The sequence below is a fragment of the Polypterus senegalus genome, chromosome 10, assembly GCF_016835505.1.
Source record: "Polypterus senegalus isolate Bchr_013 chromosome 10, ASM1683550v1, whole genome shotgun sequence".
Taxonomy (NCBI): domain Eukaryota; kingdom Metazoa; phylum Chordata; class Cladistia; order Polypteriformes; family Polypteridae; genus Polypterus; species Polypterus senegalus.
The window spans coordinates 143,398,597-143,426,315 of NC_053163.1; the positions used below are offsets into that span (position 1 = coordinate 143,398,597).

Genomic DNA, 27,719 nt, shown 5'->3' on the forward strand with positions numbered 1-27,719 from the left:
ACAAAATATTTTTAGCTTTTTGCCAACGTGTTTTCTTTCTTTCTTTCTTTCTTTCTTTCTTTCTATGTCTGGGACTTAAAGAGTAGAGTTAAACATATTTAACAAAAAATACAAAACTTGTATTCCGATTGGATTTTGTCTAAAAAAAATAACCTACTAATACTATATATGTATATGTGCATGTGCGTGTGTGTGAGAGAGAGAAAGAGTGTGAGAGAGAAAGAGTGTGACAGAGACAGACCTGTTAAACAGAATGCCTATGACATATAATATTGGGGTCCTAATCTCAATTGTTAAATGGTTACTTTCCCATCTATCTATCTATCTATCTATCTATCTATCTATCTATCTATCTATCTATCTATCTATCTATCTATATTTTGCACATATTTATAGAGAGAAACAGGAGTGTGTCTATGTATCTATGTATGTCAGCATGCTGTGAAGGAAACACAGGCAACATTTATTATTTATGTGATTGAATACAGCAAAAGTCATCTTTAGAGCAGGATCCCACTGGTATTTCACAAAAAGAGGTGGCTGGTAAAAAAAATTTGGGTGAGGGCTTAGCTTTTGGGGTGACAAAATGCAGCAGCACTTATCTATTATACAGTGCCTTTCACACCTATCTATTATATTGTGCCTTTCATATCTATCTATCTATCTATCTATCTATCTATCTATCTATCTATCTATCTATCTATCTATCTATCTATCTATCTCATATAGTGTCTTTAATCTATCTATCTATCTATCTATCTATCTATCTATTATATAGTGCCTATCTATAGATCTATCTATCTATATTTTGCACATATTTACAGAGAGAAACAGGACTGTGTCTATGTATATATGTATTTCAGCATGCTGTGAAGGAAACACAGGCAACATTTATTCCCCATGTGAAAATGCAGAAATATATACAGTATATATATATTTATAGTTACTATTAGCTGTATTATATAATTAGTAATTTTAATATTTCTCTTGAAATTTTGTAATACTTTATCATGATCAAAAGTTAAAACAAAGATGACCTAACCACATTTTTTTATTTAAATTTTAAATTTAAAGGGAGCTTTTCAAATCTGTATTTTTTCCCAGTTTACATCGCAAACACCGATTATCCAAAGCTGTTTATTTGTTTGTTTACTTGGGAATCATGTATTTACATTTCACTTAGAAATTATAATGTGTTTAACCTGGTTAGTCAATAAAGATCTTTCGAATTCGCATCCAAAAAACATTAGCTTGGTTTTTAATTGACCTGGGTTTATTGACCCCTTCAGACATCCTGTATTCAACATAGAAAATAGGATAAATATACGCGAAACAACAACAACAACAATAATAATATTAATAATAATAATAATAATAACGACTACGACAACAACAACAACAATAATAATAATAATAATAATAATAACGACTACGACAACAACAATAATAATGTTGCAGAAACAGAAATGTCTTCCCCTGAACCTCCGTATTTCTTGCTCATCCCAGACCTGTTGATGTTAGGTGACCTGCGCACTCTGGAGTGGCCCACACGTGAGCCCCGTGATGACCTCGTGCCCCGTCCAAATCTGTTTCCAACTTTTGCGGGCAGGTTTGAAAATCGATTGATGGATTCAGGAAATAGACAACGGGAAGGATGGATGATTGGATGGAAACACATTTGACAACTTCAAAAACAACCTCACTTTAACAAGAAGCCCCGGTTTTCTCATTTTTTCCGTGCTTTCTTCTTATTGCCAAACTTTTTTTTTTGTTCAAACACCAGTGTTTCAATCATTGTACTCTCCAACTGGCAAGCCTCTTCACAAAAATCAATAATTGTTTTCACGGTCAAACAGTAAATGCAAATACGTCTATCGTGGTTAGTAAATGATTTGCTTGTGCGAATTAATCATTTTAAAATGCATAAAATTTGAGTACATATATTTGTGTGCTACACCTCAGGGGTTGGCGGGGGGATTGTTTGAGTTTGGAGTTGTTGGTGGAGCTGTTGGGAGTTTTATTTATTTTGTTTAACTTTTAGACAATATTAATACTTTATGCGTTTTCTGTGTTCTTGTTTAGCACTGCGGTGTACTTATTTGTTTTGATTAAATTTATATTTGAATATTTTCCGTAGATGTTAAGAGGAATGCGTGCACAAGATTAAAAATATATTGTGGTTTTTTTTTTTGCATTCTCCGAACTTACTTATCACGACACGATCACATTGAGACGAAGTCACTTCGCACATCACGCGGGTGCGCCAGTGTGCTAAATGATTCAGACTGGAAATCCCACCGTGAGGAACTGCACCGGGGGTCGATCCTGTCACGCAAAGACGTCACTACACCGTAGGATGGCCAATGTTAAATGGACACTTAATATGTATAGATCGAGTTTTTACATAGGCCCACTCCTATTGGTTACGTTAGAACTGTAAGAGGTCATTTAACACTCGCGATTTTGTCGCTTCTTCACACCCAAGATTTTGTTATTCAAAACAAAAATATATGAGAATATTATTTTACTTTAATTCAGTGTTGCTTGGCTTATTTGTAAAAATTACTTCTTATTTTAGATTCTGGCTCTCCCCGATTCTTAACGGACTCAATATAAATGGCGTGCACGAAAAAGCAAAGAAAATTAAAACTTTTGATAAATGCATTCTTTTTTTGATTAAATGATCACACAAGCTATATTTCATTCCCCAATAGAATATTTTATCTCACTGTGTGAGAACAAACAAACGTCTCCTTCAAGGTTAGCACCAGAGCACCGAACTGTCTAATTGCAAAGACATCGCACCATCAAACAATTCACGCTTATAAAAACGCTCTATAGAAAAGTGGATCTTAAAGGACATTTTACTGGGATGTGTGGTTCCTCGTAGCCCCGTTGCTTTTCAAAAGACCATTTCACTCTGTGAAGGTTTCTTTACATATATATCACACTGAATCTTTGGGCTTTGAAAAACGTTCCAATATATGGACAAAACAGAAATCTTTCATGTAATTGGCAACTAGCAGGATAAAACAGATCAAGAAAACTTCAAGTTAGCCTGAGTATGCAGTAGGAGTCCTTTTGAAATCACGGAAGTCATTAAGATTTCACAAATCTGTCGTGGTTATTTATCGAGCCTGTTCACGGAACTAATATTCTTTCTGAAACCTTCACATCGATGGTTCTTTTAGGAACAAGAAAGAAAGAAAGAAAGAAAGAAAGAAAGAAAGAAAGAAAACACTTTGGCATAAACACATGGGTGGGTTTCTCAGCCCCTTAATGCAGTTTGCAAAAAGGTCTGCACCAAAGTAGTCGGCGCTTACTAAAATGTCCGTGGCCTTCCAATAAACCAAGTGTCTGTGAGAAAAATTCCGTATCTTTTCCGAGGGAACATAAACACAGTCGAGCAGTGATGGAATGGTTGAATATTTGTCTGCAGCGCCAGTTACCAATACATCATACACACGAATGGACGAATGACTCGGTAAGTGGAGTTCATCTGCATTACAACATATCAGCTCAGTAGACCTCCCGCTGAACAGACGAGTGAAGTGGGAGTCATGTCCTGTTTAGAGAAGCGTCAGCAATATAGTCTCTAATTACTTAAAGCGGCCCTCAAATTAGCTGCCATAAAGGATAACAATCTACACCATGGACTGGCCTAACATGGCAAACCTGGAAGCCCATTGTGCTTTTTACGGGGCGGACAGACAGGGCGATCTACTGAAGCTTTAGGCTGCCTGCCTCCTGCGAGCAGATGCATCCGGGCCTACAAGAAAAGGAAACTGATAAATTCGGTTCCTGGGCGTTTACATATACTATCAGCCCAGGATCAAGCAGCATTTGGAACAGATCCGGATTTAAATTTTAAACTCCAATATAGATGCTATAGTTTATAAAACTTTGGACTGCAAAACCCGAGGACGTGGGTTCCAGCCCCGTTACTGACACTATGGAAAAACAAAATAAACGCAACCAATTAAAAGCTGTCTTGAAGTACTTTAAAGACCCCTTTAGATGTCTTCTTGTTCATCATTGTAATTATCGTGTTACCTCACATCATTTAGCGCAGCGATTCGTCAACAGCACGAGCAGCCTGGCGAATGCCATTGGACAGAAATAGGGTGCACATGTGTTATCAGAGGCGCGCTTATGTCTACGTGTACCAAATAAATAATCTGTCGCTGTATAAGATCAACAATATGGCATGCTGCTTTTACCCTTTCACTAAAATATGTAACGCCAAAGTGTATGACGTATATAAAAATGGTGTTTACTGACCAAAAGCATTTTATGAACTTAAATCTCCTTTACATTTGCCTTTTCACATCCAATAGATAAAACTCTGTTGCACACCTAATATTTGCCGACTCTTCAATCGTACACAATGTCCGTGCACAGCTCGACCACCCATTTGTTTATTGCTTGCTGTAATCGAACTTTTTTTTCTGCTGTCAAACTGGATTCTGCTCTGTTCATACCCATAACTATTACAACGTTTCCTACCATTTTCAGCTGTCACCAGTGCCTCATGAGTCATTTTAGTCCGTTGTCTCCAATGTATCTGATAACACGCGACTGTTCTTCCATTGCGAATGTGCTGCGGGTGTGACGGAATGTATTTCTTTGATTTACGTGTCTGTTCTTTTGAGTTCTTTTTGCTTTTATAAAGCTTCTCACTGTTTGCAAATGCAGAGCGCCGTAACAAGTGTATCTTGTCAGTCATTATATTGTTGAAATCTACCTATTGTATAAAGTTCCAAGTACACTTTTAAAAATAAAGTTGCCAGAGCAGTTCTTCTGAGCGACGCCATATTGGATTCATTTTTATTCCCAATAGACCCATCCAGGCTAAGGGTCCAGGAAAAAAAAATGAGGTATGCAGAAGGTGCCATACAGTAAATAATCATGAATAGATGATAACATCCATCTATCCATCCATTATCCCACCCGCTATATCCTAACACAGGGTCACGGGGTCTGCTGGAGCCAATCCTAGCCAACACAGGGTGCAAGGCAGGAAAAAATCCTGGGTGAGTAAATGATAACAGATTTGTAAAATAAACCAATTGTTCCTGGTTTCAAAAAGGACTCTTGCTGCATATTAACACGGGCTAGGCTGTCTTAATCCGGTATTGTCATGCAAGGTAGTCTATACATTAAACATTTTAGGTTTATCTGAGGATATTTTTCAAAGAACAATAGACCCACTTTATATATGCAGAGAACCCCTCCTAGAATGAAAAGATGCTTTTTCAAGCACCAGTTTTACGTGGAATCACACGACTCAGTAAAGAAATATAAAGTGCCATTGAAGAACCAGCATTTTTAAGAGTGATGTGAGTATATCTACTACAATTTAATTTAACCATACATCTTTGTGTTACGTCTGTTTGTATGCATTAACCAGTAAGCAAAATAAGCATGTGCATAGGGCATCAAGGGAATTTGGGTACAGCACCGAAATTTTCCAGTGCCGGATTTACCATGGACCATATGGTGTGCATAATTGCCAATGGCACAACTGAATCAGGTTCCATAAAAGGGGGCTCCCACATTAAATGTAAAAATTATAAATATAATAAAGTAGTAATAATAGTGGTTCATGATATATATTAATATTGGGAATATAACAAAATAAGAATCTGTAATTGCTGTCCCGTTCAGTCGACCACTGAGACCACTGACATATATGGGGGCACCAAAATCTTTTAAGTGCTCAGGGCCTCTAAAGGACTTAATCCGGCCCTGGTATGCATGCATGTGATCATGTAAGTATATGTAACATGTATGCGTATATGTATGTGAACGTAACATTACACAATTATCATTCAAATGTGCGCTCTTTCTCTCCAGCCTTCGTGTATCGTTCGTGCTCACCCTTTTCATTCGTGACGTCCTACAAAGAGATCTCTTCTTTTTTCGCAATTCTGCCGGTTTCCAACTTCGCCAGCCCTCTTGTATCAGGGAGCTGGGAATTTTACAGAAAAAAAAAAACATATCGAACAACGTTGCATATTCTATAACCTTAAATCACATCTCTTCAGACAGTTTAATATTAAGGCAAATATTGATATTTACTGTTAAATCTCATCCAACCCGAACCGTTACTTTTTTATTTATTTAATATATTTTTGCTGAAAATGATAGTGGATATTTTTTCAGCCTACTTTGTTGATTGATTTGGTTAAAGAACGAACTATACATTCGGAAAATCAAAGTGATGTGTAAAATATAACCCTGGAGAATGCCGCTAGCATCTCGCGTAATCTTTAACGTATAGCTCTTTGTAAATTATTAATTGTTAAAACGCTTGAGTGAAAGTTAAATAATGATACCATCAGAAAGGCAGCGATCACCCCTTTTATGAAGTCCATCATCCTCACAAAATGCTCGTTCGACTGGACTGGGATCAATGCATGTAAACATATGTAAGATAAATCGGACTTCGCTCATGTTGCTTAAGTCGTTAAAATGATTACCTTTAGAACAACAAAAATCGTTGTCAGAAGGAATTCATTCTCATCTAAAGCAGACGACTTGGAAACATTGCTCTTCTTGCTTTTAGCTACATCTGAGTTGAGTGACATATTCTATGGCTTCCTTCTCATAAATGAAAAAAAAAAAAAAATTCCGGCCTATAAAAATGGGAACATGACGTTCTGACCTACTCGTTCGGTAAATAAAACTAAATTTGCTTCCCAAACATTTGATTTAAGGTATGGAAGGGCCAGCTCGAAAGTCAAATCAACCGAAATTTGGACCTAAAAATAATAATTTGGAGTCTTTTCATATGTATTCTACATTTTTAAGTTTTCTAGAATGCACAACGAAAAAAAAACAGTCACTAGATCTATATATATAAATAGCAAAATTCAGCTCGTAGAAATGTTTATGATACTTTGAATCTGCAATGAATTGGTAATTATGAAAGTTATATACTGATTATACTTATATTAAACGTTTAATCTGGTCGGAGTTGATAGGTATATGAGCCAATGCCGTGCACCATTCAGATTCAAAGGCTTCATTTTACAGAATGTCTTTACATTTAAAAGTTGAATTTTGAAAAGCTTAGCATTTTCACCAGGAAATACAATATTATAGTACAATGACATTTTATATTGCTTTCTACACCCGTACCCATCCCGAAACGGATTTAGAAAACGAATGGACGCATTGGATGTAAAGTTCACAGCGCGATGTTGTGGTAAACAGCCATCTAGTGAACAAATTATGCAAACATTTATTATAAACCGCATCTGCTGCACCATGAGTTGGTTCCTGCCGTGCGCTCGTACTGATAACTTCCGAGATCCTGTAAAACATACGCTAGAATAAATGGAGATTAAGATGAACCGCACACTTAAAAAATCAAAGTGTCAGAGTGATTCTTCAGAGCGATGCCACAGGGGAAACATTTTTGGTTCCCAAAAGACCCATCCACATGAAGGTTCCTGAATGAATCTTTTATTTATTTAGATTCATAGCAGGGTTCATACAGTAAATAACCATGAATAGGTGATAACAGATTTCTGAAATACTAGAGGCTGCTAATTCTAAGAGGACTCTTCCTGCTAAAGTACCTTAGGCTATAAGATTTCCTATTCTGTTAGCGTCCTCCTATTTAGCCTACCATACATTACAGATGTCATGTTATTCTAAACATGAGGAGATTTTTGAAAGCACAAAGGACCAACTTCATATTCAAAGAACACGTCACTGAATAAAACTGTGCTTTGTCAAGCAATGAAGTTATGAGGAATCACACAACATCAACGATATAGTGCCCTTAAAGAACCAGTATTTTTAAGAATGTAGATATTATAATAAAGCCTAAACGTTTAAATTACATACAGATTTACAAACATTGTCTGCCCACACCGGGACCTGTTTGGTTGCTTTGGGTGTAAGACGAGGAATCGCCCCGTGAATGGTGAGGCGCCAGTTCGTAGAAATGTATGAAATTAGCAACGACAGTTTACAGCATATCGGAGCGCTTGTCTCTTTAATCCTCAGAAGGTTTTGCAGCGTCGGGTGATCGACATGCACTTGTAAGGAAGCAACACTGATAGTAGGAAAGTTCCTGTTAAATGTGAGCACAACTTTTAACTTTTGTAGCAAATTAAGAAAAAGAAATGTCTACCTTATAGTATGCTTTTAAAGGAGAATTAAATGCATTATTCGCTACGTCAGTAGTTCCTTACATCTTCTATTACAGAAAACTGTAAATGTAAGCATGAGCGTTTACACAGGTGCCTTGAGATTGTCTGTTCAAAAAATGAATAAGACGGATAATTAAAACAGCCATATCTTGCTAAATTTGTGAGCGTGCAGATGTGTTTGGCTGCCTTTAATATACGTTTATTGACACCAAACGGAGTTCTTTTAAAACGAGGACCCATTGATACTTCACAGATCCGTTCCTCTCTGTTCATGGCTACTCATTGAGCCTCTTACAGATGTAAATATATAAAGATTCCTTCAGGAACCTTCATGTGAATGGTTCTTTTGGCCATCACTCTGAAGAACCGCTCTGTCACCTTCATTTTTAAAAGTGCGCGTACAGCTTCTTGCTAGATAGCTTTCCATAAGTTAAGTATTTCAGTAATTTTTTTTTTTTTTTTTACATATTAGGAAATATTTAAAAGCACAAAGAACCAATTTCATATGCAAACGGCCCGTCTCAGAATGAAATGTTGCTTTGTCAAGTAAATCCTCTATGAGAAACCACACAACCCAGTAAAGAATCTTAAAATGTCATTACAAAACTAGGACTTTTAAGAGTGGATGGCTGGACAACATTCCTCAAACCTGAGCTTTTTATTATGTAAATAAATGATAAAGACCAGCAGGTTGTTTCGTGATCAGTGCCGTTGCTTCTCGAGTTCACGCCTCCAGCGCTGCGGCTAATTTGCTGCATGTAGTTTGCATGTTCTCTCCGTGACACGTCTGTTTGATTTGTCTCTTTTTTTTCTCTCCTGCCAGCGTGGCACTTTTTATAGCGATGCCATTGTTGAACCTTTTTTTGGTTTCCCAAACAACGTTCGTGAAAGACCCTGAAACAGGTTCCATAAACAAACTTGGAGAGCTGACAGTGGATTTGTGACATACCAGTGGCTTCCTGGTTTAAAATGGACTTTTGCTGCATTATATAATAACGCAGGCTGATTTAAGATTTTTCGCATCTGTTCTGTTATAAGCAGACTATTATAGTTTAAAGATTTCTGTTTGACCACGCATTACTAACCTTTTCAAAGCCCATAACCCCAGTCATCCAAATCGTTCTTTATGAAGCAATGGCTCTTTATAGTTCTTTACTGGTTTGTACGGTTCCTCATATAATCTGACAAAACACCAATTCATTGTGGGACTGGGTCTTTTCATATGAAGCTGGTTCTTTGTGCTTTGAAAAGGCTTCATAATATGTAGAAAAAAATTAGCATCTTTAATATATGGTATGCTACAGGAGAGTAAAAGATTAAGAAAGCCCATAACTGGTATGTGTTGTATACAGCGAGAGTCCTATTAAAACTAACATCCTTTAGTCAGTCAGTCATTATCCAGCCCGATACAAGTCACGAGGGTCTGCTGGAGCCAATCAGCCAACACATAGTATTTCACAAATCCGTTGTCATCTGTTTATGACTATTTACGAAGCCTGTTACGGATCTAAATAAATAAATAAAGGTTCTTTTTGGAACTTCATTTGGGTGCGTCTTTTGGTAACAAAAATGCTTTCCCTATGGCATCGCTTGAAGAACCACTGTGGCACCTTTAAGAGTCTACAAAACCACACAAACCAGTAAAGTGGCACTTTACAACCGTTATTTTGAAGAGTTTACTTACCAAAATTAACTGGAGACTCTAAACTGGCCGCTACAAGTGGGTGCGTATCCCTTATAGCTGACGCCCCCTGACGGGCTGGTGCCTGCATGACCCCGACTACCGCCGGCAGCCCTCCACCCAGGTGGGTTGAATGGGTAATTGTTAAACCCATTTGATATTTTCAAATAAAATGTCCTTTAACGCTCTAGACCGTTTTGAGAATATCTTGCAGATGCCTTTAAATGTCTTAATGCGTCGCGGCCCTGAGATATTCGTATTTTATGTGTTCAAGAAAATTATCCGTGTTGCAGCATCGGACTAAAATTGTTGACGTGGACTAAATGGAATTTAATTTTATTAAAATAAAGTTAAAGACAGTTGTTTGGAAATAGTATTATTAAAAATTAAATGATATCCAAGCTTTCCAATCTGTGCAGGTAAGATTATTAAAGTAACAGATGATGGACAAAAGTAAACCACATATTGTTATCAACTGTGAATGTTTATAAGAAAATAACAGGTAAATGTGAATTTCCATCCATCGATTATCCAACCCGCTGTATCCTAACTACAGGGTCACGGGGGTCTGCTGGAGCCAATCCCAGCCAGCACAGGGCGCAAGGCAGGAAACAAACGTCAGGCACGGCGCCAGCCCACCGCAGAAATGTGAATTTTCCAATTGTAATTGTGGGTGATATTTATCACAATTGTTAAGGTGGGTATTAGAGCTTTTAAGAATTCGGGATCATTATTATATTGTTCTTTATGTTGTGTTATTCCTCATTGAACCATTGCTTGACAAAGCACCATTCTGGAAAGTGTTCCCTGTTCTCTCTTGGTTCTTTGTGCTTTGAAAAACGTATTAGTAATATATGGGGGGTGGGGGGTTTTGGCGGGACTGATATCTTTAACGTATGGGCCTAGCAGGACACTAACATATCAAGAAAACCTTAACTTAACCTGCATTACTGTATATATAAGAGCCCTTTTAAAATCATGACCCATTTCACAAATGCATTTGCTACCATCGATTCATGGTTATTTACTTCAAGAAGCCTCTTACAGATCTAAACACATTAAGGTTCTTTCTGTGGTACTTTGGTGAACCAAAAATGGTTCCCCTGTGACATTGCTCTGAAGAACCGCGCTGTGGCACCTTTATTTTTGAGATTATAAGCGGCTGTGTGGTTCCTCCTAGAACCAATGCTTGACAAAGAGCCATTTCATTCTGAGAAGGCGTATTTGTGTATTTAATTGGTTCGTTTTAATTTTGAAAGGCTCCTAAAATTTGGACAAAACAGAACTTTTTAATGTACATTAGGCTAAGGATAATCCAAAAACTCATCGCAGGTTGGGCTACTGAATGCAGCAGGTAAACATTAACCCATTGATATTTCACACATTTTTTTTCCATCTAATGCCTCTTTATAGAACCCGTACAGTCAGTCAGTCAGTCATTTTCTAACCCGCTATATCCTTACTACAGGGTCACGGTGGTCTGCTGGAGCCAATCCCAGCCAGCACAGGGTGAAAGGCAGGAACAAACCCCGGGCAGGGCGCCAGCCCACCGCAGAGAACCCGTACAGTTCTAATTAAAAGTTCTTTCTGAGACCTTAATGTGGACGTTTTTTCTGGGAAACAACATTGCATCGCTCTGAAGAGCCGCTATGGCGCCTTTAATTTTAAGAGTGAGATGACCGCATTTTGAAACGGTGTAAGAATGTAATAATAATAATAATAATAATAATAATAATAAATTTTATTTATATAGCGCCTATTCCATGCCCAAGGCACTTACAGAAAATGTGTTATATACTCTGCACAGTACTTCAGTCATTTCATTTTCCTTGCGTACAAAGGTATTCGTCCTTCTATGCATTATCGAACAGCTTCAGTTTAGGTGGTCACTCTGCAGCACGGACCGCAAAGCACGAAGCAACCGAGGATCAGCAGGTCATTTGCAGGCACGAGCAATGACAGCCTGTCCATCTGTAAATTCTTTGGCCGCTTCATTCCAGACAGGCTACAGGCATACCTGCTCTCGTCTACTCTGAAATTCGTATCTGAAATGAAAAGGTAGTCTATAAATGATGTTTCTTACTTTAGTTTACAGAATATCATTTAGTTGTGAAAATCTCGCCGACTCTTCTTCTTTGACGTAGTTTAAGAGAAAAGTTTTCAGCTCAAAACTAAATCTGCAACAGACTGGAAGTGCCCATCACTAAAAATTAACAGCGAGAATCAACTTTGTGAGATCAGATTGCAAGTAACACCAGTTGGTTCCACTTGACAATAAAACATTTTAGAGTGCGTGTTTGTGCGCGTGCGTGTGTGCGTCTGTTTGCCCTGCGATGCACTGGCGCTCTGTCCAGTGAATGTTCCTCCCTTGCACCTTATGCTTTCCCGGATAGGCATTAGCCTCCCGAACACCCTACTCAGAAAAAGCAAGTTTTGAAACTGGATGGATGGACATTTTAGAGAATTATTCAAATATTTTCACCCATTTAGCAGTGTAGCTCCACTGAGAACCAGAGAACATCCTCGTAGCACCCAGCGAGTTGCACTTGGAGACGGGGTCAGTAGACGCTTGACAACGCGACCTTAAAATGTCCATTGCAGCTTATTAGCTGTATACCACAGGGATATTTTGATGATTTTCAACTCTTTTTTTTTTCTCACCACACGGATGCCTTTGAGTGATAACTTTATTGGACCGGACTGACGGGCCTTACCGATACATCTCGGTATTAGTTAACAAGACACAAATCCGATCCGTCTATCCAACTCTTTCCAACACCACATTCTGGAATTCTTGGACTGGCCTGAACGTTCAAGAGAACCGTATGTTCACTTTACTGTGTGTTTTTCCCAAAATTACGTTACTATTTATCAGATATAATTCCCTTCATTCCATCGGTAACATTTCATTATGTAGTGTAATGAATAAGCAAAAAATAATAATAAAAAAATAAAACAAATCAGGTAAGACCGCTAATCCGTTTGCAGAACACAGGGAGATCAAATAACTGTTGAATCGAGAGGTCGCCTGTCAGCACGCCGCAGACAAACTGCGTTTAAAAAGACTGTTTATTGCTAAAGCGAACCACTCTGATTTACCTATTTTGAGGCCCGCAAAAATTCATCATTGTCAATTAAGTGCCGCTTCTTTAAATATTGATACTGAGTGTGGGCGCGCGCGGTGGTGCACGCGCATTTTCTTATACAGTAGTTAAAAAGAGAGACAATCCCATGCTGTAATTAAACATATTTAAGAAATAATAAACTGCATTCTGGCGCATAAGTTAACTAGAGTGGACTGTGTTTTGGGGGAAATGGGGAGAATGACGTTACACGCCGTCCCCCAAAAACCCTTGATTGATTGCTTGTCATTAGAATTTTACGAATGTTTTGCAAGTCAAATCTAACATTTGTGTCCGAAAACCTGAATCAGCAGATTGTACTAGAGATCCTAAGAAACATGTCCCTGAAACGCAAGCAGGTACGGTCTATAAAATAAAGACTCATCGACCGATTCTGGGATCAACAAAGATAAATGGGCGATGCCGTAACGATTGTCAATTAAGCAGATTTATAAGGTGTTTTTTAGATGAAATGCAAGACTGTGTCTTATAATGCGTGGAAAACGAAAAGCATTGCAACGATGAAAGAAAAAAAAAATACACGTTATCAGTAATAACAGACTTGCGATTCACATCTAAAGAATTAAATTTGATCGTTTTTAACAACTGCCATTAAGATGTTTTTACGGTCTGGATAAAATAAAAATTCTGTGGCTTCCATGAAATTGATAATGGATAGCGTATGGTGGGAAACTAACTAAGTAACTCGGTTGGGTTAATAATGACAAGTAAATAAATGATATGAACCCAGCGAAATCTTTCTTTCAGCTCAAAATATCGGCAGGGCACACAATCCGTCATATACATCACCCTCGTAACACCCACACGCATCACCTTTTTATGAGGAAGGTATTAAAGAGACAGTGGTTGACGTTGCCCCCGATGCCTGGAGATTATTCTTCATGAGGACCAATCAACCAATAGAGAGAAGGGGTCATCGGACTGCAGGACTGAATTCTGGCAGAACAGAAGCTCATATGGAATAAGACTGTGTGTGCTTGTGGATGTTTCTCTTGGCAACAACTCATGAATTTGAGTTTCATTTGACTTTAAAATTGAAGCACTAAGTCTGCTTGCTTCACCTGCCCTCGCCTTCTATCTGAGAAAAATGCCCTTTTCTGTGTGTTTGTGAAAACGCTGCGGTGTGTCTGTTTGTGCTTTGGGGGAAGGGTTGAGTTGCACAGCCAAGATTGAGTAAGGTGGGAAATCAATAAAGATTCTGCTGAAGCCAGATAAGCTCTTCTGAAGAACCATGCAGTAGCAGCACCATTGCCTCTCACCCCACGCATGGCACCTCCTCGATCTCTGCAAAGTGACCGCTATACGTGAGCGCACATTTTGCCCGAGTGACCCACGTCTTTTGTGGAGCATTTCTGGGTAACCAGAGGCGGTATGTTACTAGATTCATGCACCGTGCTTTCTGGCTAACTACCCATCTGCGGATCAATTATTAAAGCTGCTATTGATCTGTTCCGTGTACTGTACCTTCTTACCTCGCCGTGATCGCGCTAATCCTGAGAACAGTCGCACCTCTGGCAACTCCTACAGTTCACATCTGGCAGGAGATCAAAAACGTGTGGCAACTGCTGAGCTGTCGAAGTCCTTCTGAACCGGAGCTCTGAGCCCAAAAGGCGCTGTTAAATCGGCCAAAAAAGAAGAAATAGGTCGTTCATGTTCATTTGACATATGCACGGCCCCTATGGATTGTCCTTCATCCTCTCTTTCTTTCTTATTCTTCCAAATTGTAAAACAATATATGTATATGCATACACTCATGTTTGCATGGTTTTCTAAGTTGTTCAGGTGTGTGGCTGAGTGTATAAGTGCAACGTACTAAAATCTTAGGAAAGACGCCATATAATTGAAATGAATCGTTATTGTTGTTGTTATTTAAACGCAGTTAATTCTGAAATGCGCTTTATCCAATTCCTGGTTGCGTTGAGGCGAAGGATGTACAAACAGTCCCTGGCGCAAGAAAGGATAGCGACAGTCCATCGCATGACGCACCAACGCACACAGCCATTTTCACGCAGAGCCTGTATGGAAATGTGACGTTACTTTACCTGCATGCCTTTGGGAATGAAAAAAAAAAAAACAAGACAAAAAAAAAAACAAGAGTATACACTCTTAAAATACTGGCACTTCAATCACGCTTTACTAAGGTCGTGTGATTCCCCGTAGAACCCTTGCTTGACTGGTTCTTTCGACTTTGAAAAGGATAATACGTGGGCAAAACGGAAATCTTTAATATATGGTAGGATACAGATCAAGAACACTTGAATTTAACCTATTTATTGTCTTTTTAAAATCATCAACCTACTGATATTTCAGAAGTCTCTCATCATCTATCCATGGTTATTTAAGGAGCCTGATCTCAACAGATAAAGGTTCCTTCTTTATGTGGATTGTTGTTTAGGGAACCTTAAATATTGCCCCTGTGCCATTGCCCTAAAAAACACCACGGCACCCGTATTTGTAAGAGTGCATTGAAAAAAAAACCCAGAAGACACGGGGAGAACATGTGAGCTCCACACAGCCAACCTAGGAGCACTGGATGCAAACCCCGGATGTTGGATTAACGAAACAACAGTGCTAACCACAGGGAACTCTTAAAATCAAAAATGTCAAAGAGGTTCTTCAGAGCGATATCACTGGGGATCATTTATGGTTCACAAGAAAACCATCTACATGAAGATTCTGCAAATATATTTGGATCCGTAACAGACTCCATAACCGATGATAACAGATTGATCTCAATGGGTTCCTTATTTTAAAGGACCCTCGATGCATACAATAGTAACAGGCTCAGTCAGGGTTCTCTCGATATGTTAACATCCTGCTAGGAGGCCTAGTAGATATGAAAGGTTTTTATTTTGTCCACATATTAGGAACCTTTTCAAACCAAAAAGATCCAAAGGAACCCTTTGTTAAGCAGTGGCTCATGCGATTAACCACACAACACCGTAAAGTGACATTTAAGAATCGTTATTTTTAAGTGTGTGTGGCTCCTTGCCAACGATTATTTCTGTTGTGATACTACTACTACTAAAACTACTACAATAATAATAATAATAGTAACAACGACTACGACAATAATAATAATAATAATAATAATAATAATAATAATAATAATAATAGATGTCTTGGCTTGCGTTACTATTACGGTGACCACAAGTTTCAATTAAGCGGATAATGAATGAATGCGCCCGTGTATGAATTTGTAAATTTGGTCAACTTCTGGGTGGTAAGTCGCGTTTGACAAGAACCTGTGCTAAGCAGATAAATATAAAAGTCACAAACCCCAACCATTTTAGCCAAATTCTCAATATTGTGCTTAGTCAATACCGTATATCAATCAGCGATATCTACACCCAGAGACCTTATACACGGTCCCGTTAACCCTTTCGCAACAGGCATCCCACACTCCCATGTTCACGTCTGTCTGCTCCAATTCTGGTCTGCTACTGCCTAGTTGTATTGATTGGTGTTTTTTTCTGAAAAATGAAACGATCAATCAGCAACACCGGCTGAATATTATAGCACCACAGCAACTAAAATATTTATAACATCAATTTCAAACAAAAAGCCAGCACTGGTGAGTAGTTCTAGTTTTTAAATCACCATGAGTGCTTCAGAAAAAGGATGGATGGAGGTTTGTCGACTCCAGCGCATGTAATCTGGAGGTAACCAATGGAGATGACGGACACAGCTGCATTGCCTCCCATTGCCCGAAGAGGGCTGTAATCCATGGGACACAGGCAATCAAGGCGACTTCACCGAGTCTCTGCTTGATATTGATCTTCTATTTACTGAACCAAACTAATTCACGACGACTGAGGGCTGTGGAGAAGCTCGAACAGCAAAACGCGTGTGCACGCGAGCGCGCGCTCGTGGCCGTGCAGATGTTACCCAGCGTCTGAACAAGTGTGTGTGTGTGTGTGCGTGTGTGTCGGCAAACGTGAGCCCGAGCTTGTGTGTGTGTGTGTCAGAAAAGCGCGAAAGCACGCATTTATCGAAACGTTTTTTACAGAAAGCAATACACTTTACTATTCAGGCCGTGTGTCGGGTGAATCTGAACTGAATTTCAAATCAGTGTCTGCAGATGTCAGCGCAGCTTATATTGAAAAATGCTGCTGGTGATTAAGGAACCTCGGTGCATTTATAATAACTTCAAAAAGTGACAACGTAATATTCTGAATTGAAACTTCATTCTTCTTTTCTTTTTTTTTTTACCGGCATGACAGAGACATGCTGTGACGGACTGGACTTCAAACCCCCCCCCTGTGAGTGGGGTGTGGATATGTGATCTTATGGACTGACATTTCGTTCCAACACCTTGCTCCTGGTACCAGAAAAAAGGCAGGCTCAGGAATTAAATTATATTTTAACAAACCTGATGTTTTGATTATAGATAGATAGATAGATAGATAGATAGATAGATAGATAGATAGATAGATAGATAGATAGATAGATAGATAGATAGATAGATAGATAGATGGGCTGTCATTAGCTCAACACAGACCGCGCTAATTTTGTTCGAACCCCAAGCCCCCAGCACCCAACCCCCAGCTGCTCGCCCTCTCTCTCTTTCTCTCTCTCACTCACTCTCTCTATCCATCCTCATAAAAATGAAAGCTGTTCAATTTGCACGCCTTTCTCCAGATGATCGATTCTTTATCAGATTTGAGCACAGGCGCACTCTCTTCTGCCTTTGGAATCCTCCTTTTTTTCAGGCAAGGTTGTCTTACGTAGAATAGCTCAATCTGGAGAATTAAAAAAAAACGCAAAAAAGCAAAAACGCAATCTAATTTACATTTCTTCACAACTGCCTACTGCTCAAAGAGAGGGAAGTAAGAAACAAATTCAAATGAAAATAATAATCGTCTTATGCTAACGCGATTGCTGGCTTATTAGACGCTTCATCTGCCTTAAGCTAATTACAAATGCTATAGGAGAGACAAGCGCGGGCGGACCTATTTATAAAGACGTGTGTGCCTGGCGTACCCCCCCCCCACCCTTTTCATCACCCCACCTCAACCCAGTGCAGCTGCCCCGGGGAGGGAGTCGGAAAAATTGATAGATGCAGTGGGTTATCTGTATCGATCGGTTCTTTACTGACCCGACCAAATACATTGAGATGGAGTGTTCAATTCAACACAAATGCAGGGACGAATGATTTTTTTAATGCAGTCTTTAAATGGCAGAGCTGTGTCCGAGCATGCTCGCATCTCAAAACGGTACCGCACGTTGGGCTTCTATAGTCAGGCGCGTTGCGTCTTATTTGAAAAAGGAAGCGAGTGATCTATTTTGGGAATTCTTGTAGCTTTTAATTTATGGCGCATAACCCTCCTCCCTCTGTTCGATAATATTGCTGAATCAGGTGTATCGTCTAATGAATGATGAGAGGAAAGGACTGACTGCTGAATCTGCAGGCGAACAGCTGAACAGGACACTGTTTGTGTGACTCTCACAAAACAAAGATGGCAGAAAATGCAAAATACTTTTAAAATAAAGTGTCCTTTATGTTTATCTTGTAGGTAGTGATGTTCTGGCATAGAGTCAATACCAGACAGCTTACACCCCTATATCTTTAAATGTATTGCTCCCTTAATGGCACTTTTTTGGGGTTGTATGGTTCATGTGTGTGACCCCATTTCTTGACAATGAGACATTTCATTCTGTGAGGACCACTATGCATATAAATTGCTTCTTTGGGCATTGCCCTAATATGTGGAGAAAACAGAAATCTATAATGTATAGCAGGCTACCTATAGATATATAGATCTGTGTGACTTTGGCACCTTTAGTTTAAAGAGTGTATATCCCATACAATGCATGTCACCAATTATTACTCAGTTTTGATCTTTGCCTCCCATCTGATGGCAGTATCAAAGTACCTCCACGGGATTGCACGGGAAATAGCAAGCACATTTTATGACATGACTTTCAGATAATACCAGCTGATCTAAACTGATGGCAAAACTAAGTGGTCAACTTATATATGCCATCAAGAATATCACAATATACATTAAACTTTCTCAGATGGAAACCGTAACCATAAAGTAGACGTGTAACAGTATATTCAAACTCTATTATCTGTATCTCTAACACTGTTAAGTACATCTCAAAGTGACCAGATTAGAACAGATGAAAGTCAACAAAATGGAAAAACATCAATACGTAATCAGAATCATTAATAGATACACCCAATATTGGAACCATGCCTCAACAATATTAAAACTCAGGTTCCCGATTTGTCATATATGTTAGTTATATACATTCATGCAATAATCCACATTAATTGATAATATTTGATTCTTTTTTTTCAATGTGATCATTTTTGTCTGTTCTAATTTGGTCACATTAGAGGTATACAGTACATAGGAGTGTTTGAATAAAAGCAAGAACTTCCCATATCTTGTTTGTAGGCTATGCCAGGAGACTTTCTAGATGGGCTATTAAAGGTAATGTAATTTTTCATTGGTTGGTATGCTATGCTTTGATTATGGTAGACTCCATCATGAATTTTAGAAATTGCTAATTAGCTGAAGTTCAACATAAGGCATTTGAAAAATGAGAGATGACCATTTTGTCCATTAAGCTTCTTTGTTTAGGAAATACCACCTAAGCTTTCCCAATATCTAATCCAGATCTTCTTAAAGGTTGTCTAGGATTTTGCTTTAACTATATGTATTTAAATATAGTAGTTTTCTTTCAGATTTCCATTATGCAAAGAAGTGCTTCCTGGCTCCAGACCTATAGCATGTTTCCTTAACCTCCAGTTAAAGTTAAAAAGGCCCAATGGCACAGATAAGACATTTATATATATTCCCCAGAAAATGGCCACTGAAATGATAATCACCTCCAATACTATATTAACTACCTGACAGCTTCACATCTTTCTAATATTATGGGTCTACCATCATACCATTTTTAACCTTGCTTTGCTTTCCAATGTCACCTAATTAATTATACATATATTCACTATCACCAAATCCCTTAGGCATTTAAGCATTACATTTATAGTCGATTGTTCTACTACTTGACCATGGTGCTGGGGTTTCATGGTGGTTCAGTGGTTGGTGCCGGTGCCTCACCACCACAATTCAGGCCTGGTTGCACTTGTAGAGTCTACGCATTCTCCCCTTGTGGTTCTTCAGAATGATTCTATAAGGGAAACATCAAGGGTCCATAAGGAACCTTCATTTATTTAGATCTGTAACAGATTTCATAAATAATCATGAATACTGAAGATGGTAAAGGTTTTGTGAAATCCCAACAAGTTCACAATTCTAAAAGGACTCCTGCTGCATACAATAACACAGGCTAAGTTCAGGGAATCTTGATCTGTGTTAAAATCCCACTAGATTGCCTACAATACAGTACACATTTTAATTTTGTCTACTGGAACCTTTTCAAAGCTCCAAAGAACCAATTTCATATGCAATGAACTCATTTCAGGATGAAACAGATCTTTATCAACAAGGAACCACATGGCCCAGGAAAGGGCCATTGTGGAACCATTATTTTTAGGTAAGTCATTTTCTGAGATCTTCTGGAATAGCAAGGAGAGCATGTTCAGCGTTTTGAGCAAGAGTTTCTTGTAACAGTCAAGTACCATGTCCAGTGTTGATTCCTGGCCTCGGATCCTCTGAGCTCTTTGGGAATCCTGACTTGGAGTAAGCGAATTCAAGAAATTTGGGGATGAATAAAGTGCCGACCTTTGAACTCCATGCGTTTTTTAGAATTATTTCATTCCGCATACCAGCTTGATCAGTGAATATTAGTAGATTCTGCCATTTTACAATCGAATCAGCACAATCGCAAGGCATCAATAATCCGTCACAGCGGCCTAGTGCCGAAACCTGAACGTGTTTAGACAGCAGTAAGATCGTTTATAATTACAGATAAGAGCGTTTTAAGCGGCTTGATTGGAGGAGGGCGTACTTTTAAACAACAGTTTACACGGCTGTCAAGAACTGAACGCTTTTTAAACCCCCTGCCCAGTCCTAAAGAGTCCCTGCTCTCCAAACCTGCACACTTAATGAATTCGTCCGTCACAGCTGATCGATACTTCTTCACCACATGTCGCATTCTTATTTTTTCCCCGCCGGTGGCCAGGGTCTGCGGTGCAGCAAGACTCCGCCAGGCGTTCCTTTCAACCTGAGTTCAGTTTGTATGTTTTGTTTGATATCCAGGCGTTGCAATTTATAAATTATCTGAAGAAAGCAAAAAGATCGATTTCTGTGACTGTGATGAATTCGAAATAGTAATTCGAATTTATTGATTTCAGTAGCTGGAAGAGTGCTTTAGACCCCCAGCCCACCCCACCCCCAAGACCCACGTGTGCCTTCCAGATAATTGCAAATTTAAATGCAATAAGTGAAATGTACTTCAGCTATCTGCATACCATATTCATTTGTCTTGTTGTCAAAGCCGTTTCGCACTGGTGCAGATCGGAGGTCCTCCATGAAAATACACAGCAGAACGCTTTTCTATTGACGACAATGAGTTTACAATCTGTCGTTTTAATTGTTTTAAATACGTCGCAAGCAGACCTTGTCTTCATAATGGTAAAGGATGTAGGTTTTATGGCACGCTGTACTCTAATAAAGGCGATACACACCACGGTTCAACACTTATTACAAAACGCGAAGACAATAAAGGAGAAACAGGGAGCCATCACTTTCCTTTTTATGACCCAGACATGGCGGCGTGTGTGTCGTTTGGATCCTTCTGAAAAGAAACATTGAAAGATCAGCACAACAGTAGGTTGATCTGAAACCTATAGGGGTATCCATCAATCAAAATTCAATCCATATAGCGACTTTCACAGATCGCAACATCACGAGGAACTTTACAGGTCACTCGAGATTTCAAAACTATCACCTTCCGCGCTCCAAAAAACAATTTCACATCATTTCAAAAGAGAGATGCCTATGAGAACCGCTTTCTCTGCTAGTTGCCTTCTTTATGGAAGTTAATCTCAGTATGGAAGTTGTGTTTTGGATGGAACGAGCGATTGTGTGTCACAGTTCAGACTCCTTTATTAGCAAAGAGGAGTGGGGCCGTTTGTGAGCGCCTCAAAATGTGAGCGTGGAAAAAAACTTCACCTTGGTGAAGATCAAATATGTTAAAATATTGTTAGTCCTATATATGTCTTAATATATGTTAGTCCTATATTTTAAATAGAACTGACGAGATTTGTTGGGCTGAATGGCCTGTTCTGGTCCAGATTGTTTTTATGTAGAACATGATGTATATTTTATAATAGCATATCATATAATTAGGAAAATATATTTTAGTTTGTCTTAATATATAATTGTGAAAGAGAAATTAAGAAAAGTTATGTAAACGGAATAAAATGAGAACGATAGCAACACCTAATTTACAATCTAAGGAGATCAGAAATAAGCTCCAACTGTATATGTGTTTCATATATATATATATATATATATATATATATATATATATATATATATATATATATATATATATATATATATATATATATATATATATATATATATATATATATATATATATATATATATACACACACACACACACACACACACACACACACATAAGGTTTCTATGTACATACAGACACACCTATTTTAGGATAGGATTATACCAAGTAAAGTTTATATCATTCTTTTTGAAAACTCTTCCCGTTTAATAATTGCAGTATATGACATAAGAGTATTTTCTTTTTTTCTTTTCTTTTTTTTTTTTTTTTTTTTTACATTTTCCAACTCTCTTTTCTTGCGGCCCAAGGTCTCCGGTAAGTTTTTTTTTTTTTTTTTATCGGTTGGTGTACAAGAAATAAAAGACTGTTGCTCAATTAGGTTTAACAACAGAGGTACTTAAAGAGACAATTGTGAGAGTGTTTAAATCTTTATTTACCAGAACCCTGTAAAGGCTCTGCAACAATTTGCATTCCATTAAGTGCTTTTCAATAGAGCATCGACTGGAACTAAAAAATGCCACTATACCGGAGTAATTGAAGACGCCCTGAAATGTTAGATATTGAAATATACCGTCTCAGCTCCTGGCCAGTTTGCTACTGGATACGGATTGAGTGTATTTTTTATATTACTGCTTCTCATGGGAACCTTGAGGCCCTAGTGTGATTTTTATTTTAATGAAGTAAACACTCGATTTAGCTACCCAGCATATTTCATACTACAGTTGAAATTTAAATGGCGGCGGAAAACTTCCGTCAGATTACAACGTGTTTGTATAATACTGCTAATTTATTGTGATCATTGAAAGCACGTCACGTTTGATGAGGGCAAACTGTGCGTGGTATATTGCAATCAAAGGCGATAAATCGAGATATGTAGAGACAGAGTTCCGTTCATTGTGCACAACTTATTTTGTATATAGTATACTGTTGAATTCCCATCTATCTGATAATGGCTATTAAATGTTTTTGTAACCTAGGTTTTGTTCGCAGCTCTTTACTTATGATGGTCAATTTCGTCATCTTGATCTGTCACACTTCTTTCCAGACAGCCCCTCAGACTGATGTTTTCTCCATTATGTTCTCTTTTGTAAGTCATATTGGATAAAAGCGTCTGCATGCTCAGCAAATACATGCTAATGTATGACTCCTGTTGAAAATGACAGTTTAATAAATGAATAAGCACCCTTTTTAAATTGTGTACCTTATGCTGACCTCAAAAGAGATGCCACCTGTTTTAAATATAGTAACCCACCTACACACGCTGGCTATTTCAACTCAACGAGGATGACATTTGACATTAAGGAGGTAATGATTTTGTCAAGCTGAACACTTTTTTTTTCACTCGTGAAGGGCAATGTGTCTGAAGCTGAAAAGCTTCATCTCTGTTTACAGGAGAGAGACGCAGTCTTTGTGTTTTGAAGCAGGTCTACTTCGAGACCATTTAATGACCTAGCAGCTGTCAAAGTTTAGGACGTTTAACAAAACTCTGCTACTCTTTGTACAAAGAATTGTTAGTACACAATGGAGACTAACGTGTTGCATTCATTTTAATCAGACACTTTTAAGCAGACCTGTTGTCTGCATTTTAATAAGCACAACATTAAAGAAATGTGACAGCAGGAAATTTGTATGCTCATGTGTGTGTTGGTGTTTGAGTTATAACAGAGAAAAAAATATTTAACAATATAACAATACAATTACAAAACAAAAAACTGTATACATCAGAAAAAAACATACACATACACACACACACAAACAAGAAGATCTCCAGAGACGGCTGTGCCGAGGAGCAGTGTTTTTAGATATGAATCGATCATCGATCAGCGTGCCATTTTCAAAATGAACGCTGGGAACTGCACTATCGATCCCCGAGAGGTCACTTCATCCTGACCCATTCAGAGGCCGCGAAAGCGGGTTCAGTATATTTGCTCCCGGGTGATATTGGAGCTCGTTAGCGGCCTGAAGAGCTGAGGCAATATTGGAAACACAAATATGACCTTTAGAGCCGAATACCTTCAACGCGTCATATTGGAATCCTCATCTCTAGTGTGAAATGGCTATCTATGATTTGTTAAAGAAAAATTACCTGATAAGCAAGTATGATGATATATAAATCTAAATACACTCACACCACTGTTGTTATATCTACACACACATACATCTTAGCCGCTTAGCAGGTACTTTTCTTTAAAAAAGACAAATACAATTTGGAATAAACGTCTAAAACATTTAGCAGATACGTTTAATTCTGCATATTCAGTCCCTAAAATGTCCGTAGATCCAATACTTTTTGTGTATTTAACTAAACGTATTCTTCACAATAATCTGAAAAATATTGACTTGCCAGTTTACTTTTCTATGAGCAGAGTGATATAACGTTGTTTATAGGCCTGTGAGAATTTTAATAATATTTAATAAACTAAAATATATCCTTGCTATGAAATAATGTTTTTTTCTTTATATCACCAATTAATTTGGAATAAAAGCAATACATACATTTTAACGCATCTCTCTGTTATATAGTGCCTTTCACAACCATCTATCTATCTATCTATCTATCTATCTATCTATCTATCTATCTATCATATAGTGCCTTTCATATCTATCTATCTATCTATCTATCTATCTATCTATCTATCATTATACCCACAAAAGCTAAACCGCTAAACTTTGTCTGCTCTTCAGGACATGTCCATCTTAAATGATTTTTATACAGAGAGTTTTGTCCACCATTTCGACTTTCCATGCAAGAAAAGAAGTGCATTTTTAGGCCCGTAAAACTCAGGAGATGTTTCTTTATTTCACACATCGATTTGTACACATTTGTAAAGACCTTGAACACCTGGTCCTACTTTTGTACTGTAGAGATTCTAATGCAAAAAAATTGAACAACCAGGACATTTCTTCACATCCACCGCGCATTTTTTTTTTAAATTCACTGTCATGTTACCAATAAATGCTACTTAGTCAGGAATATATGGAACAACTATTTTGACGTTTTTATCTAATGAAACGGGACTGTCTGTTTTCACTGGTGTGTGTACTTTTGATATGCAAACAAACTGAAAAGCAGCAGTTGACTCGGCTTTTGTCGTCCAAACAAATCCCCAAACAGAATGTAAACTTTATGTTTCACCTTCACAACAAATAACAAAATAACCCCTGCCTGTGCCTAAGCACTAAAGGCGCTATATAATATGTATCGATTTCTAGATTGATTAATTGATTGTATTTCAGTCACACTTACCCGCCAGTCTTAGCGCAGACATCCTCTGAAACTCGGGCTCCTGCAGCCATTTCCACATCCTCCGGAAGGTCTCCCGCCCGGACTTCAGTTTACTCCACGGCTTAGGGTTCCGCAAGAGGTCCGAGAGTGTTCCTTGGGATCTGCACAAGATCCGCTGTGCGAAGATGGCTTGCGGGATGCTGTATCGTTTTAGTTCCGCTGTGATCCGCTGCGCAACCTCTTTGGTGTTAATTTCTTCCACCTGTCCCGAGCCGCCTCCCTGGGAGCCTCCCGCGGCAGCCTGTCGATCTCTCTCGGAGAGCAAAGAGCTGTTGGACTGCGAATGATGATGTCCGTGTGGATGCATGCCGTTTAGCGTGGGCATCATGCCGGCTCCAGGGCCCCCCAGTCCCCTCGCCAGATGCTCCTCTCCACGGGACAGCATGGAGGCGTGCGACTCGAAACCGGCGGGTGAAAGCATTTTGTCATTGGACAGGTGTCCACCAGGCCCATAGGCGCCGAGGCTCTGCTGAGAGTTGTGCAAAGAGCCCAGGCCGTTGGACAGGGGAGACAGCGACTGACCCATGCTGGGCATGTCCTTTGGGTAGTGGCTGTAGAGGTTTCCCATAGACGCCAAGCTTCGATCGTCTCTCATGAGGGTAAAGCTGCCGCTGACGCTTCCGGCGGTGAGCCGCTGGTGTGCGTGGTGGTGGTGATGGTGCGTGTGGTGATGGAACTTGTCCGACACGGTTGTAATCGGGGGCAGGTGCTGCAGAGGGGTTAGCGTCGTATAGGTGCTGCTTAGGCTCATCCCAGACGGAGAGTCGCACGACATGCTCATGGCGGGGTGCAGGGGCCCGGACAGGGTGTGCTCCGTTCGGTAATCGCCGGCCCCCTCAAGGATCGAGGCCATACTGGAGACCATCGCGGGCCGACTGGGTGGCACCAGGTTCCGGTGCGACGCAGCCGCCTGCCTGCCGTGAGAAGTGCTCATCAGGTCCCCAGGCTGCGAGTGGGTCACGCTGTGCAGGTTCCCAAGATTGTCCATTGTAAGTTCCATTGCTGAAAGATTTTTATTGTTTTTGTTGATTGCTGCTCTCACCTCTCTCTCTCCCTCTCTCCCTCTCCCTCTCTTTTTCTCACCCTCTCACTCTTTCCCCGACAGATAATTTTCCAACGATTTCAAAGCTCAGCCATTGATTTCTATTACCCTCAGCAGTGAATCCAGCATGATTCGGAGATGTTTTCGGTCTGCCTTTTCTGTGACTATCCTGTCATGCACCACACGGCAGTAGCACGGATCTGTGTGTGTGTGTATGTGTGTGTGTGTGTGTGTGTGTGTGTGTGTGTGTGTGCGTGAGCGTGTGTGCGCGCGCGCGCACGTGTGTGCTCGTTATTTGCTCTAAGACGTGCGCCTCTTGTGATGTGCTCTACACTTCTGTCTCTGAATGCGTGTTGCTCTTTGTGCGTGTGTGTGTGTATCTTCTAGTCTTGGAGCCTGGTGATTGCATTGAGACAAATGCAGCCTCTAGTCTCACAGCCTTCTGACGTCAGCCCTTACTCGGCTCATCAATGCACTTATATCGCACATTAAGACTGCTGTGGCTGGCTGTAAGGTGTAAGGAATCAAGCAAAACAAGAAAAATAATAACTAAAGCAAAATTACGAAATGGATAAAAAAAAAAAACACAGAACGTCTGCAAAAAAGATTCTCATTGTACTATGTATCTTTCACGTAGACAATCGCTGCCTACTCCTAGTCATTCCAACCAATGTTATCTGTGTTTAAGGTAAATATTTCAACTGGCTTCGGATTTATCATCAGAATTATTAACTTGACGGATAACAACTGCCCTATTATGTCTACAAAGAGGCTGATACAGGACGATACGCTTCGGCGCCAGCAGAGGCAAACCTATATGTAAAGCAAACACGCGTATCGGAGCAAATACTGAGCAAGTAATCGCATTTAATAACTGATCAATGAGCAATCGGTAGAGACAAAGCAAAAAAATAAATAAACATGCTTGAAGATGCGATGCAAATCGCTCAT

At 39.2% G+C, this 27,719-nt stretch overlaps 1 protein-coding gene across 1 annotated transcript in view; it reads right to left on the reverse strand.

Moving 5' to 3' along the window:
- The window catches only part of onecut3b (one cut homeobox 3b), a 108,937-nt gene extending 81,818 nt beyond the window's left edge, over positions 1–27,119 (reverse strand). The window contains exon 1 of the mRNA XM_039766928.1: positions 25,688–27,119. Within this exon, the coding sequence (XP_039622862.1) occupies positions 25,688–26,726 (1,039 nt within the window). The 5' untranslated portion in view covers positions 26,727–27,119. The remainder of the gene's footprint in view (positions 1–25,687) is intronic.
- Between the last annotated feature and the right edge of the window lie 600 nt (positions 27,120–27,719).